The following is a 20878-nucleotide window of genomic DNA, read 5'->3' as shown; positions in this document are numbered from 1 at the left end:
GCCTTCTCGAATAGCGGAAGGTGCCCCACCTTAGACACCTTCTCGAGTGGGTCTTAGAAGCCCAGGCAAATAAATGGTCGCAGAGGATATCCGCGCTCCAGATGGAGACTCAGCTGGAAGTTAAGGGGAAGAATGACATGGGGAGACCAAGCGCTGGTGAGCAAGGCCCGTAGCTTTATTTTCAACAGGGGCTTATATACCCTAAGTTACACATAGAGGATAATAGGGGATGCAAAGTCAGCAGTCTTTGACCCTTATCAAAAACCAGGGTTTCTTTCCTGCAAATTTATCGTATACAAATGGTTTGGGTGATTTACATCATCTTCTGGCCAGAAGGCCTATTAACATTTTATGACTCTTGACAAGGACTTATCAACAAAGACTTATTTTCTCTAAGAGTAATTATTTTAAGGTTTGGCGCCATCTTCCGAAGATAAAATTGCATTCCTATAGGGTGGATGTGTAATGGGTTTACAACAAAGGAAAGAATTTATTACCTTAAGGGTCTAAAGTTACTAACACCAAGGCCACTACTTATTTTTTCTATATACCAACTATATTAATTAATACATATTCAAGGATACAATTCAGGGTATGTGAAAACTTGGCAACAAACATTGGTTCATCAATGAAATCTTTTACTAGTTTTATTCTGACAGTTTCTAACTCTCTGAGAGGCTCTAAGCTATTTGAATATCTTAAGCTTCCCTTGCCTTTTGAGGCTGGGAGACTGTAAACAATCGTATGCATAGCTGAGGAGTCCGGGTAAACTTGTCAGTTAGAGAGCCATCTGAGGGGTTTGGATTTAAACACTCCTAATTGCCCAGGAACTTTATTAATTGGAGCTGTAAGTTAACTCTTTGACAGAGAGAGCGAGATGGTGGTGGGGGACAGCCCCCAGTAAAGTCAGAGGTAAGAGCACAAAGCAATAAAGTAGGCAGACTCTGGTTTTTTGGGGGCAGATGCTCGAGAATATCCGGGGGGACTCCTGAGGCTCCATCCCGCCTTTGCGTATATCGAGCCTCCTTCCTCATGACCTTTGTCACGAGTGGAATGCCTCACCGGCTCCCGGCAATGCTTCAAACTGTGTTCTTGGATACTCTTCCCCTTCTTTCCTCTCTTTCACATCGTGGAAGTCATCTCTCTCTCTCTCTCTATGTCTTTGAGTCAACAACTTTCATCAGTTCCTTTACTTAATAACTTGTACTCGGGTTTTGCTGAAGCTGTGAACAGCTGCTCTGTTGTGGAGGCCTCCCACAATATTACAGGGCATGGCAGGTGTATTCTTAACCGCTGGACTGCCAGGGAAGCCCAGCATCGTTTTTCAGATCAAACTTGACTGCAGGTGGAATTTTACCTTTAAAAATCTTTAGTGTATTTTTTAGCATGAAAAACTATGATCCGTTAGTAAATTAAATTGGAAAAATTGTCTCAGAGCTCACCATTTTAAGAATTGAGTTGGGACAGCAAAAGAGACACTGATGTATAGAACAGTCTTATGGACTCTGTGGGAGAGGGAGAGGGTGGGGAGATTTGGGAGAATGGCATTGAAACATGTATAATATCATGTATGAAACGAGTTGCCAGTCCAGGTTCGATGCAGGATACTGGATGCTTGGGGCTGGTGCAATGGGATGACCCAGAGGGATGGTATGGGGAGGGAGGAGGGAGGAGGGTTCAGGATGGGGAACACATGTATACCTGTGGCGGATTCATTTCAATATTTGGCAAAAACCAATACAATATTGTAAAGTTTAAAAATAAAATAAATTTTAAAAAAAAGAATTGAGTTGGGCTAAAAATATATGTATGCATATAAATCTACGCGCATATGAACTTGGGCGACTTTGGCTAAGGAAAACAGACATGGGAGGCAAAGCTAGGCAAGGGGAAGAGGGAGGAAAAAGTAGGATGTGTGCTAAGAAACAGTATGTCCCTCAGACAGTTGGATTAGAGCACTTGTGTAGGGAAGAAGGCAAAAATGAAAGGATAAACAAGGCCCTGCTGTTTACAGTTCCCAACAGGGAACTGTATTAAATATCTTGTAATGACTGTAATGGAGTAGAATCTGAAAAAGAATACCTATGTGTGTGTGTATACAAAACTAAATGACTTTGCTGTATACCTGCAGCAAATACATTATAAATCAATTACACTTCAAAAAGAGTTTTTTTGGGGAAAAAAAAAAAAAAAGATTTGCAGCAGGTACAAATGCTCAACTTGAATGCCCAACTAAAAATTCAGGTTATTTTCTGGCAATTTGTAATAAAACTATTGTGGATAAAACCATGTCCTTAAGAGATGCTAAGAAAGGGCACGTGGCATTGCCCAGCCCTTGAAGTGGGTCTGTTCCTCTCAAGGAATAAATACATATTTGAATCATGGATCCTATTTCCCAGGGGATGCTTTGCACTTATGTATGACAGTTCATGATTTGTTTTCTTAAATCTGTCTATTTAGTATTTCCTTCTTGTTTACAACTATACTCTGAACCTTATTTTAGTAGAATATAGCTAATAAAAATGACATATTTGTTTACTTTTCTATCTAGTGGTGAAGCTTTTGTGTATCTAGTATGTGCACTTTGGAGGAAGTGGAGCAGATGAACTGGGATTTATCAAGGGCCTTGTATACCTCCCAGTATGTATGTGGCTTTGTTCATGCTATCCCGGTCCGGCCTTGCAAACAGCTCTTACAAACAGGTAGTGATTATCTTCTTTTATTGGAGGAAATTGAGGTTTCAAGGGGTCACATCCAAGTGACATTGCTAGTAATTGTCAAGGGGTAAATCCAAACGTGGGTCTCTCTCCTTGTATGAGAATTGCCCGTCATTCACAGTGTTGTTCTTTAAGCTCTTGAAAGTCTCCAGTGAAGGGATGGTTCTGCTCTTCATATGTAGAAACTTAAGGCCAGGAGGTAAAACATGGTGTGGATGGAGAGCAGTTACAAGTGACAGTTGCTGGCGTGCAAAAATAAGAGCAGAAAATGGGCCAAGAGGAGGGTTCCTTCTAGCCAGGCAGAAATGTCTGCTGGAATATGTAGGAAAGAACTGCAGCGTCATAGGACCGGAGCGAACATGAGCCCGCAGGACGATGAGAGGCAGTGATTTTATCAGAAGTGAGTCATCTGACAGCTCTAATCACAATCACCCCCTTTATTATAGCTTAGGTCAGCCATGTGCCTGTTTCAAGAAGAGATGGAATCCAGGCAAATGAAACATACCTGAAGATTCCAGCCTGAACATTATAATTGTCCTGGCAAGAAAGTGAGCTTCAGATTTGACGGCTCGGCAGTGGTGGGGTTGTCCTGTGAGAAGTACTTAGTAGTCTTTTTTCCTTCTACAGCATTATCCAAACTTCCACTAATTCCAGAAGGGGAAGGAAATTAAAAATAATGCCTCCAGGGATTTCGAGGCCGTCAGCTGATGTGATCAGCAATTATTTTTTTAAATCTCCTATTTCATCTTTATGTAGTCTTAATTTCTATATCTATTTAATTGAAATCAACTCTTTTATTGGATGAATATTTCCTTATGGAACTTCCCTGGGTGGATCCAATGGTTAAGACTCCCAAGTTTCCAATACAGGGGGCAGGGGTTCAATCCCTGGTCAGGGAACTAGTATCCTGCATGCCATGTGATGAGGCCAAAATAAATAAATAATAAAGTCTTGGGAACTTCCTGGTGGTCTAGTAGTTAGGGCTCCGTGCTTTCACTGCTACAGGCTGGGGTCAAAAAGTAAATAAAAATAATAGTCTTATTAAAAAAGCAAGCAAATCTATAGATATATATATTTCCTTATCCCCATCCTAAATCACTCAGTAGAAGTGACCGTCTGGGCAGATGTGCTTGTTTCACTGGCTTGGCATCTCCCGCCCCCTCCCAGGGCGGGTGCCCAGTGTGAGAAGGACCGTCTCCCGAGGTTTGAGTGTCCGTAGAGGCTTCACAGGTGGCACACGGGGCGGCCAGACCCCTGTTGACGCCCTCACTTGTCCCTCTGTTCGCTCAGGTCAGGATTTCCTGTTTATCACACCATCACGGTCTCTTTCACTCGATTAGTCTGACTTTATTTTAAGGGCTTCATCTCTTGATGTGTCTAACAGTTTTATTTTTGGAATATCTTTTTATTGTCTTACCAAGGGAGTGTAACCAGATACGTTACATCTGTCTGAGTCTTGCAGGCACATGTTTTTTTCCTCTTGATGCTGCGTATATGACACGACAGAGAGCGCGTTTAGCCTGGGTGTGTGTGTGTGGCCAGTCTCTCTGGCACGGAGTCAGCATGAAGGCCCAGCTTTGAGTGTGAGGAGTTAGTTGGGGGTGAGACAGGGGAAGCAAATTGTCATCTCTGTCTCTTGGGTGGGAAGAAACAAGCTCAGGCCAGCAGGTATGGAAGCTTATCTCAGGTCGTGAGTGAGTGCCAGCTTTATGATTGTTATATGTATTGTATTTTCTCGTCACTCCCGGTTGATTTCCAGTTTTCATTACAGCCTTGACACAAGTTCAGTGCTTTTTGGTAATTTAACAGCAGCAAGAATTTCCTTTGTAAAATATTTTTATACCTAAATATTATATGAAAAGGACTATTGCTGATTTACTGATAAATCGGTTAAGCCCTTGGGTCCTTTGGCATCATTTATGTCCAGCCTCCTTTCTTCTGAATCCCTTTTGTCCACCTTGAACTGGCCTCATCTTGCTTAATCCCACATTTCCCCTGTCCCGGTGCAGAACCATCTTTTGTGCCAAATGCAGTTTCATTCCTGTCTCTCGAATGATGTCTGGTACAAAAATAACTTTTCACATAGGCCTTGCAGATTTCAAAATCCTTTTGTCAACTAATGTGTCTTTGTGTCTACGGAACTATTCAGAGATGGACTGCTTGGGGATCGTTACTAGCCATTTTATGAATGAAAAAAGAAGATACCGTGGCTGTGACTTGCAACTTAGTGCAAAGCCTTAGGTCTCTGGGGTTTCAATTTGCTGAACTATTCTGTTTTGGTGCCCTGTTTTCTAGAAACATATTCTGAAAGTCTTCCAATTTTCCTGAAAATAGGAAGAATTTATGTTGTAGGTTGAGTTGTCTACAAAGAGTTTTAAAATATTTAGGGTTTTTTTTTTTTTTTAAGTTTTAAATGCAATGAAGAAATGAGTTTTCTGAATTTCCAAATAATACTGGTTCCTGTATTAGGCAGCTTAAAGATGTTTACTTTCTGAGAACAAAGCAGACTGAATCAGCAGATAGTGAGTGGCTAAGTTTCTATTTTTCTATTTCTGTGAAGAATATCTTACTCCCCTTTTGTTGAAATACTGCAAGAAGATCACGGGTGGAAGAGTCACACTTTGTGGTTCTTAGAAGGAATTCCTGTGTCCGTGCAGTTTCTGAAAAGCAGTATTGGAGGTTCCCTAGGTGTGTGAGTGTTTTTGAAAATCTAATAGAAATGGTAGATTTCCATGAGGTTAAACAATGAATCTTAAAATGTCAAGCTTCTTTACTTTTGCCTAGAATTTAATGAACCGGGGTTATTAGAAACCCTGGTTGGCAGTACACGGGCTTGACCTACTAATTATTTTTGAGAGTTGTCATTTGTGTGTGTACAGAGTCCATGAGGAGAGAAAATATTCAAGTGACTGGTCTTGAAGGCTCATCATAGTGGCATTCTGAGGTCTGCGCTGCAGTGATGGAGATGTCCACCAGGTGGCACCAAGGATTTGCTTAACTGTTGGCTCCCAGCTTGAAGGCCATTTAGACTCCCCTCCCTGTAAACCCTGTGCAGCTGCTGCCCTGCCCTCAGTTCTGGTTCCTGACTTCCTCTGCACCCACGCCCTCAGCGCAGGCCTTGATGCTCTATTGATATCTCACCACATTCTACCTGCAGTGAAAACTGTGGGTGTTGACTGCTCCCCGCCATGGGACGCTTCTGAGAGCAGCGCGAGCTGTATTTACTTACTTTCAGCCTTATTCCTTTAGTATTTCCAGCATGCCGGGCACAGCGCCTCTGAGTTGCATTCTTGAGTGAACATCTCTTGGTGATCTGTGCGCTCGTTGTGCACCCCATCGGGTTCACTTCGGTGTGTTTTTTGGTCTGTGACTTGTTGGAGGGGGTCACGTAGGCTGTGCAGTTCCGTGAACCTTACTCTAAACCGCACCCTGACCAACCGCTTGCACTAACTTCCAGGACAGCTAGTTAGAGATCACTCCTCTGGGTGGGTCTTCCCCGCACCCCTGTGGTGGGTCGTGGTGGCGGGGCCTCCCTGCGTGCTAGGCAGCAGATGGCCTGAGTCGTTGGGCTGTGCCGCGTGGGTAGGAGCTGGGGAAGGCAGAAGCGAACCCTCTCCGGCTCTGGTCCCTCTGTCTTATCTGGGCTGCCGGCGGGGCCTGCCCAAGCTGGCGGTTTGGGTCTGGAAGGGAGGCCTCTTAGAGGGCGGGCGGGCCTGGGAGGACCGGGGCCAGCACAGCATGCTGTTGTGGCATCGCGTCATTTTATTGGAGGCCATTAAGGAAACGGATGCTCACTTTTTCTTTTGCAGAAAACAGATAATGGCTCTTAGGCCAATTGGAAGGAAATCTGAACAGGTTTCCTAACAGTGTTACTTCATTATTACAGCCAGCCTGCACAGGCGACCAAGTTGTCTGCAGGCCTGAACCGGGCTCTGGCTGCTTCATCGTGTGGAGACCTTTACAAAGTGTTAAATTTGATGACACATTCAGGAGTTGTGTGTTTGATGGCAGATGCGAGTGTGCAGAGCTCTGAGCAGACGGCATTTACATTTACCTAATGTAATTTTAAAAATGAGCCGCAGTCTAGGTGACACTGGAGATAGCGATCCTGATGTGGTCTGTCTGGCTGCTTCTTGAAAGGCTGTTTAGCTCCCTAGTGAATTTGATAAACTAGGCCATATTTTTATTTCTAGAGCTGGGAGTTCCTGAGCTGGCAGTTTTGACTATTGAATGTTAGCACCGAAAGTTCTGATTATGAGACAGAGAAGGCAACGGCTTTTCTTGTCCATTGAAACACCCAGGACTCACTCCTGGCATTCCTTTGTCCTACAAAGAGAGCAGAGAATGGGAGCCCTGGTCTTTGGTGTGACCTTACTTTAAAGATGATCAGAATCTACCTGTTAAATGCTCATCTTCTCTGAGAATCTGTCTTGGTTTATTATTACCTTTGACAGTTGAATTGAAATCCATTGGGATGGGGTGGAGTAGCTTGTTAAGTGCATTTTTGGAATTGCATCTGGAAGTCTTTTCAGGAAATATTTGGGACTTGCTTCCCTGGTAGCTCAGAGGGTAAAGAATCCACCTCAATGTGGGAGACCTGGGTTGGGAGGAGGGCATGGCAACCCACTTCATTATTCTTGCCTGGAGAATCCCATAGACACAGGAGCCTGGCGGGCTACAGTCCATGGGGTCTCAAGGAGTCGGACACAATGAGTGACTAAGAACAGTACAGTGCAAATTGGGCTTCCCAACTGCCATTAGTGGTAAAGAACCTGCCTGCCAGTGCAGGAGACATGAGTGACCTGGGTTTAATCCCTGGGTCGCAGGGCAACCCACTCCAGTATTCTTGCCTGGAGAATCCCATGGACGGAGGAGCCTGGCAGGCTGCAGTCCGTGGGGCTGCAAAGAGTTGGACATGACTGAAGTGACTTAGCAGTGCACATTAGCATCGCTGATACAGCTGCTTTGTTCCCTAGGTGATCGGCGAGGACAACGTGGCAGTGCCCTCCCACCTGTACAAGGTGATCCTGGCACGCAGAAGCGCGGGGTCTGCTGAGCCCCTGGCCCTCGGGGCCTTCGTGGTGCCCAACAAGGCCATTGGCTTCCAGCCCCAGTTGAGTGAGTTCCAGGTGAGCCTGCAGGACCTGGAGAAGCTGTCGGGACTGGTGTTTTTCCCACATCTGGATAGAACTAGTGACATCAGGAACATCTGCTCGGTGGACACCTGTAAGCTCCTGGACTTCCGGGAGTTCACCCTGTACCTGAGCACAAGAAAGGTAGAGGGGGCCCGATCGGTAGTCAGACTGGAAAAGGTCCTGGAAAACCTTCGAAACGCGGGCATCGAGCCCGACGAGTACTTCATGACTCGCTACGAGAAGAAACTGGAAGAACTCCGAGCTCAGGAGCGGTCAGGCGTCCTGGAGGAAAAGCCCTCGTAGTTCTCTCAGAAGCGTGAACGTAAGGAAGTGGGTGTGGCCTCTTCGGGATACTGTATTTTAGCGACTCTGTTCTTAAAATGGTGGAATCCTAAATTTCAGACCAAATTTCTCCCCAAAAGGTGAAAGATGTCAGATTTTTCGGTTGGAATAGTATTTGACACAGGAAGTGATTATATAAGGAAACTGTTAGCACCTGCCGATCATGGGCTGGTCCTGTGTCAGGCTAACCGGAGGGCTGTGTCTGCTGATGTGTCCCTTCGGAGGTACTGGATGTGAAGGTGTTACACTTTCTGTCTCCAAGTCGTACAGGGTCTTTGTATCTGCTCAGCCTTCTTGGAGCCCAGTATTATTTATATGTTTTTGTTAATTAGACGTGGGTTGGTCTAACGCCTCTAGAGTTGGTCTAACGCCTCTATGCATTATCCTGGCCACATGCATTGTATATTTCTTTCTCGTAGCTCCTCTCGTGGACCCACTGTTTCTCCTCTTCTGCCATGTAGAAGCCCCCAGCACCTGCATTTTCTGCTCACTTAGTGGGTCGTGTATACAAAGCTCATTGCTTTCCATGTATTATCCCACAACTACCCTCTGAGGGAAACGGCACTGTCCTCATCTTACCCATGAGGAAGCTGAGGCTTGGAGAGCTTAAGTGTTTTGCCCAAAGTTCATCTTCCCAAAGAAGTAATCCACGAGGAACGAGGCACCCCACGTGGGGTATGTTGAAGTCATCTCTGACACAGAGGCTTTGACTCAGAAAGACGTTCTTCCACGGGTGTCTGTGAGCCTGAGGCCCACTTGGTGAGAGCGTCTGGTTTCTTGTCTGCCGTCCAGCCAGAGAGACTTGAATGTCCTCTGACTTGAACCCTCCTTAGTTCTTTGGGAAGAAGTAGTCACAGTGATTAAATGGAGAGGTCAGTGCTTTCTGGGGTTTATCAGAGCCCTACTTGCCTTCAGAAATGCGGTTCTTCTAGTGACCGGCTGGTGCCAAATCCATGGGTTTGTTGCTTTCCAGATGGGCCTTTTGTCCCAGAGGTTGAGGAACCTAAGAAGGGTCTGTGCCTGCAGAGTCACCAGCTTGTGACCTGCTCACCTTTGTCTTGCTTGTCTATGTGGATGGCAGCGGGCAGGTGGTTGGGCCAAAGACCCGAAGACAGCCAGCTCTAGGGGAGGCAGTGGCTGTGTTTCTGAGCCAGGTCTCCAGTTTGGGATTTGCGTGGGATCCTCTCATGGGCTGTCATCAGCGTAGGCAGTAAAATATCTTAAAATATCATACAGGCACTTGTCTGACTGTGTCCCATCACTGCTGTCTTTCCAAGTGGTGTTACCAGAACAGTTTTCTTGGTGTTGATGTGTTTATCTCTAGCAGAAATGCCAAAACGTTAAGATAAAGGCACGAGGGATTTCCCTGGTGGTTGAGAGGTTAAGGATCTGCCTGCCAGCGCAGGGGACACGAGCTCAATCCCTGATCTTGGAAGATCCCACGTGCCACGGAGCAGCTAGGCCCATGCACGCCACAGCGTGAGCCTGAGCGCTTAGAGCCCGAGCTCTGCAAGGAGAGGCCCCCGCAGCGAGCAGCCTGTACACGGCAACGAAGAGCAGCCCCCTCTCACCGCAGCAAAGGCTCAGCACAGCCCAAAATAAATAAAATTACGTTAAAGGAAAAGATAAAGGTAAGATGGTAATGGTAGATCTTGTTCTGCTTTCTTTGGGTAAAAAAGAAAGAAGTTGGGAAGGAGGGTCAGAATGCCCCAGCCTGATTAATACCGGCCTCTCTTAACACACTGTTCCCCATTAGCTTGTGCCTGTCTTTTTCTTCTCAGGGAGAAAAAGCCAAAATGTCACTGTGGAACCAAAAAAAAATCTGTTACTTTCTCTCCTTATCGGAGAGGTGATACAATCTGGGTGTTTCTCCAGGAGCCCAAGGGTGGCTCTGGGGCAGAGGTCCTGCTGCCCTTCAGGGGCGAGCCCCATCTGATGTCCCCAGGCCCCCGCGGGCATTTCTGTCAGACGGGGCATTATTCCCATGCCATTCTCGCTCCTCTGTCTTCACCTGGATGGTAGAGAATCTTGATTTTTAGATCCGTCAAGTGTTCTAACGCATTTTATAACGTAATTAGAAAATGTTAGAAATTTTCTAATTAGAAAATTAGTCATTAGAAAACGTGTTAGAAAATGCTACCTGGTTGTTGTGGAACATAGAGATAGCTACTCATACTAAATATATATATATATAAGTGTGCCGTCTCCCAGTCCTCACTATCGTATACAAAAGTTGTGTGGGCATACGACAAGTGATGCCTGAATTGTTGTCTCCACACTTCCAGTAAGTCCCTTCAAGACAAACTTTGAAACGGAAGCACTGTGTAGATAGAGCTCAGGACGTTCCTCTGAATCGGATCACTTCCGCCGCCTCCCGTGGGACGTCTGAGAACTGGGGCTCAGACGCAGCAGAGCCGTAGGCCAGGCGTCTCCACCTCACTACTGCCCTGAGCCGATCCCCGTCCAGCACTCCTCGGTCCTGTGAGTTTTTGGGCTCCTGTACCTGGGACTCTGCCTTCCACCCCAATGTACCCAGGGAGCCCCGGGTGCTGCCGGGGAGAAGGACCAGGCTGGGGGCTCTGCTGCTGAGAGCCCGCCTGGGGGTGAGGGGCTCCCTACTCTCTCCACTCACAGTGACATCTTTATTTCGAGGCTTCGGGCTCTCTGGTCTGTGCACTGAGACTGTGTCACCAGTATCGTGTGGCAGGGGGACCTCACACAAGTGGCCAAGGTAGGATGGGCATGCGAGCCCCTTAAACCCCTGCCAGCGCTTCTGGCCTCAGGCCTCAGTCTTCCAACTGGAAACCTCTGTCCGACCTTCAGGACTTAGACTGGAGCCCAGCAGGAGAGGCAGAGTGTGATCTGGAGGGAGCGGCTTCCTGCGGGGCCGGGTGCAGCCTGCAGCCCTGCTCTAGGAGTGACCGTGAGTGCCCACGGGCTCCCTGGCCTCATCCTCCTGAGCCCCTGTCTGTCACTGGTGTCAGCATGACGCACCTCGAATTTCCCGTCAGTGCCTGTCCCCACCCAGGGCCTGCTGTTGTGTTGCCTGCTCACGCCCCCGTCCACCTTGTCTGCCCTTCCCCTTCATGGGCCCCTGGTCTCCTCCTCGAACCTCTGATTCATTCTGGTGGAGCTGGTGAGGGGTGGCCTCGTATCGGCTGTGGAGCTCCTGCTCTTGCCTGCCTCTAGGCCTGCTGTGCTGGATGTTGTCATGGAGACGACCTATCACAGGATACCATAGGCCCCCCACCTCTAGGGACCAACCCTTAGGTCACAGAGCTGACGAGAGGCACTGCACTCTGTATAATTTGGGGCAAGGGAGATTGGATGCTTGGTTGGTGGTTGGTGGGGCTTCTTTTTCGTGTTCCTAAACTTTACTGGTCTGCCCTGAAACCACAGTACCTTTAGGGATCACTGTAACATAATACATTTGAGTTAATTTCAGGCCTTCAGAGAAGTTGCAAGTATAGTGAATGTCCTCTCCCTCGATACTGTCTTATTTGCGTTCTTTTCTTGAACCATTTAAAATTGTATTAAAAAAATAAGTTGTAGACACAGGACTGTGTCTTTTTTAATTGAAGCATAGTTGAGTTACAGTGTTGCATTAATTTGTACTATACAGCTGAGTAATTCAGTTACATATATATATATTTTCTATTATAGTTCATCATAGATACTTAATACAGTTCTCTGTGCTATGCGGTAGGATTTGTTTATCCATTCTGTATATAATAGCTTACATCTGCTAACCCCAGCCTCCTCCCCGCTGGCAGCCACAGGTCTGTTCCCCACGGCCGTGAGTCTGTTTCTGTCTCATAGGCTTTTTTGTGTTGCATTTTAGATTCCACTTAAAAATGACCTCATGTGGTGTTTGTTTTCTCATTCTGATGTATTTCACTTAGTATAATAATCTCTGGTTGCATCCACGGTGCTGCTTGTGGCATTATTTTGTTCTTTTTTTTGACTGAGCAGTAAGTACTCTGTTCGATACATGCACCACGTCTTCTTTACCCCTTGCTCTGCTGATGGACATGTAGGTTGCTTCTGTGTCTTGGCTGTTGTGAATAGTGCTGAATGGAACACTAGGGTGCGTGTATTGTTTCAAAGTTTGGTTTTCTCTGGTATGGTGTGCCTTTGGTTTTGCCAGCGAGTGTTTGACACACATGGCAAGCACATCTTCATTTTGATTCCATCTGACAGCCTCCTAGGGAAAATTCTGGCAGACTGGGCAATCTATGAACCTGCAAATAAGGGAAAGAGAACTAACGCCATGTGGTTACATGTGGTCACAGTATTCTTTAGGTGGAGAAAATTGGTTGAAAGTGTTTTGAAATTCCAAAACTGATCCTTTTTGCATGTACAATTAGAGAAAACTGGCTTGATAAAAATACTTTTTTTCAGAACACTGACCCTGAGAGAACAAAAATATTCTTAGCAGAAAACTTGAAGTAAACTCTTACCGTGCCCTTGAAGTACAAACACAGCCCACTTTGCCTGGGACTTCAGCCTTGAGTTTTAATTGGTAGAACTTCAAGTCAAAGGGGGGAAAAAAGGAGGGAAGAAAAAGATCCTTTTAAAATCAAACGTGCAAATTTGACTATTGTGACTGTTATTCATAAACTGATAAATTTAAGTGCAGTGACTGAGTCAAGAAATACAAAAAGATTTTAAAAAAAATGAGATCTCTGTCTGGATGTATTTATGTCAGAGTATGCGTCTGAATAATGTTGCTGAAGTTAATTTGTACATGAGCTCTAATTGGCTTAAAGAAAAGTGTTTACAAATGAAATCTGCAATTACCTGCTTTTGCAAGAGGGAAACTAAGGATAGTTGTGTTCATTAGACTCATGTCTTATACCACTTTGAGAAAAGAAATTGTAGTTAGAAAAAATGCCTGTTTTTAGAGGTTACAGAATATGTTCTTAAGTTTGCTGACACCAGTATGACAGACAGTTCACAATTGCTTGCTTGCTTGTTCTCACTAGAGAGGAAGGGTTTTTTTAGGGGTTGAAAATTATAATAAGATTTTAAAGCTACTAAAATGGGAAGGGAACCATTTCGGTGTTTAAAGCATGTACGAGATGCATTACCAGCTAAAGAAGGTATAAGGACTGGAGATTTTTTTTTTTGAGGGAAAAATATGATGATGATGATTTTGTCCTACAAGTTGGTGGTTGTTTCTGGATGGAAAAAATAAGGGAAGAATTAATACGAATCCAGAAAGTGATAAAAAGGGTTGTGAAAAGGGTACTTCAAGAAAAGAGTTTTCTGTGTTGTTAAGATTGATCTCTGTTATAGCACAGAAATGGTTTACTCCTAAGTCAGGGAATTTAAAATTAATAAACAGTAGCTGTAAAGTAAAAAACTCAGGGCCGTGGGACATCCAAGAGGGCCACTCGGCTTTTCCTGGCTCCCCGACAAACCTCATCTTCATCCAGTGGGTTATAGCTTTCCATCCTGCAGGACAATCCTGTCACAACGAAGAGGAGGAGGTTAGAAAATGTGTCTCGCACTCGGAGTATAGTTTCTGCAAGTTCCAGTGACCAACACACTCACTCCACAGGACAGATCATACAGTCCTTAAAAACGTCACAGACTTTTTGAAATGATCACTGTCAGTAGCGTCCTCAGTCACCAGGCAAGGTCAACAAAACGAATGGGAAAACCGGACTCAAACAGAACAAAGATGAATTATCTGAGATTAAGTGAACTGCTCAATATGATTGTGATTTTTACAACTTGTCTGACATACTTCGGGCTACTAATCATTGTTTTTCAGATAAAAGCTCCTTTTCTCTTGTGATTTACAACAATATGGTAATTTACACCTATGGGTAAAATTAAAATATTTTTGTTTTGTCTCTACCTGGTTTCTCCAGAAATTGGAGGAACTCTTAGGTTCTGAGCAACCTTATCAGGTGAATGAAAAAAACTCCCTTGTCATGTGTAGGAATCTAGAGATTATTGGGACCTGGAAAAAAGACAGTGTACTCAGTCTATAGGTATCACAGGCAGAATCTGAAGGCAAGCCACTGGCATGGCTTTCCTGGCCTTGAGAGGCCTTCAGAAGTTCAATGTGAGATTCCTACTGAAAAGTTCCAGTGCAACCAATTTTAAAGAGCCCAGGGACTTACCTGGTGGTCCAGTGGTTAAGACTGTGTGCTTCCAATGCAGGAAGCATGGGTTCAATCCCTGGTCGGGACTAGGATGTCACAAGCCACACAGTGCAGCATAATAAATAAATACAAGCCCATATAAGCAATTAAGTGTATATAAGCAATCAGGCCACGTTTATTGAGACCAGACTGACTTTGAACAAATCAGCCTTAATTAGTCTGGGTTTAGTAAAAATGAAGATAATCTAGAGAGAAAAAAATGATATTTCAGTTTTATACACGTGTTGATGTTGCAGTTATGTGTTTACTGAGGCTTTGTATTTATTATCTATGTCCAAAATGGCTCTTTATTGCTATATTAGTACACAGTTTATTGGAACTAGTAAAAGGGTGTTTTAAGCATGTTTCCAAAGCCAGTCACAGTCCTCTCTCTCTGGATGAAGATCAGATGCCGTGTGACCTACAGCTAAGGGATTATGTGCGCTGGAAAAGACACGGCCGAAAGGGCTAAGCCAGAGTAAAGGACCCTGGTCAGGCACTTTTTTTTTTTTTTTAGGAATAGATCTGTTTATTGTACTGTGAAAATGGTCTTGATACATGTGAGAAACATTATATACTTTGAGGACAGCATTCAAAACTGTTAAGACAAAAGACAAAGTATAATTTTAAAATCAATCTTGATTTAAGGGAAAGGCTATAAATTATTGGCTGGAATGCATTCAGCATGAACTCAGATTCTATATAACACAAAGCACAAAAAGAGTACAAAAGATGTTGGAGTCCAGTAAGCCCATACCTAGATTTTAACTGTAAAGCTGCAAAGACTTTTTTGTTTATTCTTATATACTATTTTTCTTCTGAGACAAGTTGATTTTATCTCCAAGACTTAAGGCCATTCCCTGACTCTTTGCACGGATTCTTATGTGGCCAGTAACAGGGGCACTCTTAACTAGCATCTGTACGACAAGAATGAAGGACACTGACTTGAGTTTGCACTTTGCATTTAAGAAGGGCCTACAGAAAAGCTTGCTGACCCCAAATGACACCTGCACCAAGGTGAAAAGACGACAGCAGTGGAAGAACAGCCGACCTGAACAGCTGAACCAGGCCTGTAAGAACCGCCCAGCTCACTCAGTCGCACTGTCCACCAAATGTTGTCTCCCTATCAAAACGGAAAGTTACTGTTTTACTTCTGACCCCAATATTCAGGATGAAAAGAAAAGTCTCTAGTGAAGATGCCACAGAGTCTAACTGTTCAATCGGTGCCTGTTTTCTGTGCACTGCCAAAAGCGTGCGTGCAGTGCCTGTGTGACAATTAAGTGATAAAGTGCACAGCCTGCAAAGCACTTCCCCAATAGCACAGCTCTGAGCTTGTTTGTGATATCTGATTCATTCTCCCCGAGTGGAGAACTAGGCAGGAAAAAAAAAGGCTTAGCACCAAGGGACATAAGTGGACCCAGAGCAGGCAACTGAGCCACCCTGGCAGCGTCGGAGAAATGTCGTGCTTTATCAGTGGTGTTTATGGAAACATCTGCAATCGAATGGGGAACATGCTGAAAGACATTTTCACATGTTGAGGTATGGGGACATCATTCTGGCTTGCACAGGATTGAATTTGAACTTGGAGTGATCAAAACAGCCTGTTTGTGGCCTGTTAAACATGCGTAGTACATCTGCTTTAGCCATTTAAAAAACTTACATTAAAAAATTAAAATGAAATAACTGTGGTTCAGACATCCAAAGTGGGAGCTAGCTGGCCGTAATGGACATGGGTTCAGACACGTTTCTATACTCCTGGAAACTTTATCAGACTTAAGGATATCATCAGCCATTTTCAAAACAGTATATCCACTGCCAGATACAACCTTATGTTTTCAAAGTCTTATAATCATGAAAGCTTTCTCCTGCTTTAAAAACAGTAATAACAAACGAGAAAGCTCAAGCTACCATGTATGTGGTGCTCAGTCGCTCTGTTGTGTCCCACTCTTTGCGACCCCGTGGATGGTAACCTGCCAGGCTCCACTGTCCATGGAATTTTCCAGGCAAGAATACTGCGGTGGGTTGCCATTTCTTTCTCCAGGAGATCTTCGAACCTGCAGCTCCTGCATTAGCAGGCAGATTCTTTATCGCTGTGCCACCTGGGAAGCCCAAGCTCAAGCTATAGCCTCCTAGGAAAAGGTGACTTGGTTACTAAATATAGGTAAAAAGGAAACACTTCAAAAATTATTTTCTTATTTGACAACTAAAATAGGGCTCTTTTGAAAAACACTGCAAAGGTGTACTTTAACCATTGTCTTCATGGTATTGTTGTCATCCAGTCGCTAAGTCACGTCCGAATCTTCGTGACCCCACCAACTGCAGCATGCCAGACTCCTCTTTCACTGTCTCTTGGAGTTTGCTCAATTTCACGGCCATTGAATCAGTGATACTCTCTAACCATCTAATTTTCTGTTGACCTCTTCTCCTTTTGCCTTCAGTCTTTGCCAGCATCAGGGTCTTTTCCAGTGAGTAGGCTCTACGCATCAGGTGGGCCAAAGTATTGGCCCATCAGTCCTTCCAATGAATACTCAGGGTTGATTTCTTGTAGGATTGACTGGTTTGATTGCCTTGCATTTCAAGGAACTCTCAAGAGTCTTCTCCAGAACCACAATTTGAAAGCATCAATTCTTTGGTGTTTGGCCTTCTTTATGGTCTCACTCTCATATCGTACATGACTACTGGAAAAATCGTAGCTTTGATTATATGGACCTTTGTCAGCAAAGTGATGTCTCTGGTTTTTTAGTATGCTATCTAGGTTTGTCATAGCTTACCTTCCAAGGAGCAAACATCTTTTAATTTCATGGCTGCAGTCACTGTCTGCAGTGATCTTCATTGTAAAACATCTAATACTTTCCAAATGTTTGTCTAGGTGATATGGCAAAGCAATTTAAAAGAGAGTTAATATTTTCTTAACACAAAATAGTGATGCTGAGCTTGGAAATCAAGATTATTTCCAACTCTGTGTCCATTCCCTATATTAGGCAGGATTATTCCCCTCTTCCAACAACACAAGAGAAGACTCTACACATGGACATCACCAGATGGTCAACACCAAAATCAGACTGATTATATTCTTTGCAGCCAAAGATGGAGAAGCTCTATACAGTCAGCAAAAACAAGACCGGGAGCTGACTGTGGTTCAGATCATGAACTCCTTATTGCCAAATTCAGACTAAAATTGAAGAAAGTGGGGAAAACCACTAGACCATTCAGGTATGACCTAAATCAAATCCCTTATGACTATACAGTGAAGTGAGAAATAGATTTAAGGGACTAGATCTGATAGACAGAGTGCCTGATGAACTATGGACAGAGGTTCATGACATTGTACAGGAGACAGGGATCAAGACAACCCCCAAGAAAAAGAAATGCAAAAAAGCAAAATGGCTGTCTGAGAAGGCCTTACAAATAGCTGTGAAAAGAAGAGAAGCGAAAAGCAAAGGAGAAAAGGAAAGATATACCCATTTGAATGCAGAGTTCCAAAGACTAGCCAGAAGAGATAAGAAAGCCTTCCTCAGCAATCAGTGAATTCTCCAAGCCAGGCTTTAGCAATACGTGAACTGTGAACTTCCAGATATTCAAGCTAGTTTTAGAAAAGGCAGAGGAACCAGAGATCAAATTGCCAACATCTGCTGGATCATTGAAAAAGCAAGAGAGTTCCAGAAAAACATCTATTTCTGCTTTATTGACTATGTCAAAGCCTTTGACTGTGTGGATCACAATAAACTGGAAAATTCTGAAAGAGATGGGAACACCAGACCACCTGACCTGCCTGTTGAGAAACCTGTACGCAGGTCAGGAAGCAACAGTTAGACTAAACATGGAACAACAGACTGGTTCCAAATAGGAAAAGGAGTACGTCAAGGCTGTATATTGTCACTCTGCTTATTTAACTTACATGCAGAGTACATCATGAGAAATGCTGGGCTGAAGGAAGCACAAGCTGGAATCAAATTGCCGGGAGAAATATCAGTAACCTCAGATATGCAGATGACACCACCCTTATGGCAGAAAGTGAAGAAGAACTAAAGAGCCTCTCGATGAAAGTGAAAAAGTTGTCTTAAAGCTCAACATTCAGAAAATTAAGATCATGGCATCCGGTCCCATCACTTCATGGGATATAGATGGGGAAACCGTGGAAACAGTGGCTGACTTTATTTTTCTGGGCTCCAAAATCACTGCAGATGGTGATTGTAACCATGAAATTAAAAGACACTCTTTGGAAGGAAAGTTATGACCAACCTAGATAGGATATTAAAAAGCAGAGATATTACTTTGCCAACAAAGGTCCATCTAGTCAAGGCTATGGTTTTTCCAGTGGTCATGTATGGATGTGAGAGTTGGACTGTGAAGAAAGCTGAGCACTGAAGAATTGATGCTTTTGAACTGTGGTGTTGGAGAAGACTCTTGAGAGTCTCTTGCATTGCAAGGAGATCAGTCCTGAGTATTCATAGGAAGGACTAATGTTGAAGCTGAAACTCCAATTCTTTGGCCACCTGATGCGAAGAGCCGACTCATTTGAAAAGACCCTGATGCTGGGAAAGATTGAGGGCAGGAGGAGAAGGGGACGACAGAGGATGAGATGGTTTGCTGCTAACTAATCCGAGACTTGTCTGTGAGCTGTTCACGCCTGCTCCTTGGATGGTATAAAACTCCCTACCCCCTCCAGTGTGGATCATACGGTCTTGAGGACATGAGCCTGCTGTGGCCCCCTTTGCCAGGCAAAGCAATAAAAGCTGCTCTTTTGTGCTTCACCCAATACTCTTGTCTTCTCCCTTCCATTCCATATGAGTGAATGGATGCTAGGTTTCAACAACAGTATGATTCACTTAGAAATCATCTAAGTTGCTGCAAAAGCATGATTTCACTGTTTTCTGGTTAATACTCCATACAAATATGTAATTATTTTTTTTCTGTGGAAGGACAGGTCATTTACATTGTTATGTTTCTTTGAGTGGAAACAACTTGATTCAGTTATGTATACACATGTTTCTTTTTTAGATTGTACTCCCATGTGGCTGAGGACAGAGTGTTGAGTAGAAGTTCCTGTCCTATCCAGTAATGCCTGATTCATTATCCATTCTGTCATATTTACATACATTCATGTATATGTATTATAGTTATGTGTGATATGTATAGTATATATATGACACTAATGTGTGTTTTAATCCCAACCTAGTAAGTTCTGTGTATCCAGATATGTATTGCTCTACCTATATTTATATCTGTATCTATGTCACTGTCTATAGATTTATCTATATATCTGTATTTATATCTGTATATTAGCATCTATATCTTTCTATCCAACTATGTTTCCAATTGTCCAGCTCTCTATCTATATCTATCTTTCTATATAGATATCTATAGATCTATTTCTGTATCTCTATGTTCAGCCATCAGTTTTTCTGTATTTGTGTCTCTGTCAGTCTCTCCAGCTGCCCACAGATCTCTCTCTGTGTCTGTATTGTTGTTTAAGTTGCTAAGTTGTGTCTGACTCTTTGGCAACCCTGTGGACTGTAGCCCGCCAGGCTCCTCTGTCCTTGGGATTTCCCTGGCAAGAATGCTGGAGTGGGTTGCCATTTCCTTCTCCCTATATTTTTATCTGTATCTTCCTTTCCAGCTATCTCTGCTCTCTATGTTTATATACATACACACCCAGCTATCTATATATCTGTGTCAATCTCTACGTTTATTTCTATCTACTGAATACATATCTGTTAATGTAGATGAATAAGCTGGAAGGGCTTTGGGACATCGCCTGTCTCCATGTCTCCTGGTGCTGGCGTGCCAGTTCTGGTCGCCTGCTTTCCAGTCCCCTTGCCATCCTCCCAGTGCCGCGTCAGCCGAGTCCTTTGGCAGGACCTGGCATGTGTGTGGGGGGTGAAGGGTACCGGCGAAGAGATGACGACTCTCAACCCTTGGCCCTCTGTGTTCCTTCTCTCTGCACTCTACACTCAGGATCCCAGCTTTGCCTGGGGCTCAGCGTGCCCCACTTCCCAGGAGGAGGCATCAAGAAATGTCGCCATCTTTGGGAGCCACTGTTGGAAAGCCATTGCCTCGGGATCTCCTGGGCCAAGGCCTGCGGGGTTCTAAATGATGCCGGCCCTAGGGCCCTAGATAAACCACCTGAGGTTGCTAAGACAAAAAGAAGAACAACAGGGCTGAACTGCACAAGCCAAGTGCCATCAAGAGGGAAATTTTCCTCACACTTAAAAATCAGCAGGAAAAAAAAAGTCGCTGGAGATTTGTCAGCATCATTACCCCTTAGAGAAAGGGAAACCAAAACTGCAGTGAGGTCTCCTCTAGCACTGGTCAGCAGGCAGTCTCGAAAATAAGGGGTCGAGTTGGGGGAGGACGAGAGGGAATCCCCGTTTCCAAGTAGAAGGAAGGCAGACGGCTAAACACCACTCGAAAACACAGTACACCACATCATTTCAAAACTCGAAAGACAGCTAACCACGGGGTCCTGGAATCCCTTTCCAGGGACTACATCTGGAGAAAACTATCCTTCCTACAGACACGTGCACCC

The 20878-nt window shown here is 44.3% G+C and overlaps 1 protein-coding gene across 3 annotated transcripts in view; it reads left to right on the top strand.

Annotated features, from left to right (window-relative positions):
* Positions 1-11212, top strand: part of EXOG (endo/exonuclease (5'-3'), endonuclease G-like) — a 24826-nt gene extending 13614 nt beyond the window's left edge. The window contains exons 6-7 of one of the 3 annotated variants that reach the window (XR_824887.1): positions 7694-10675; positions 10847-11145. Coding sequence is in view for 1 of the 3 variants with exons in the window: in XM_010835499.1 (XP_010833801.1) it covers positions 7694-8155 (462 nt within the window). In the remaining 2 variants the exon portion in view is untranslated. Of the gene's footprint in view, positions 1-7693 lie in introns of all 3 variants that reach the window. The other 2 variants (XR_824886.1, XM_010835499.1) reach the window with 2 other exon arrangements.
* Positions 11213-20878: the final 9666 nt, after the last annotated feature.

This window comes from Bison bison, unplaced genomic scaffold, assembly GCF_000754665.1.
Source record: "Bison bison bison isolate TAMUID 2011002044 unplaced genomic scaffold, Bison_UMD1.0 scf7180017864043, whole genome shotgun sequence".
Taxonomy (NCBI): Eukaryota; Metazoa; Chordata; class Mammalia; order Artiodactyla; family Bovidae; genus Bison; species Bison bison.
Note: the sequence above shows the minus strand (reverse complement) of the source record. Positions and strands in the feature narration are given on the sequence as shown.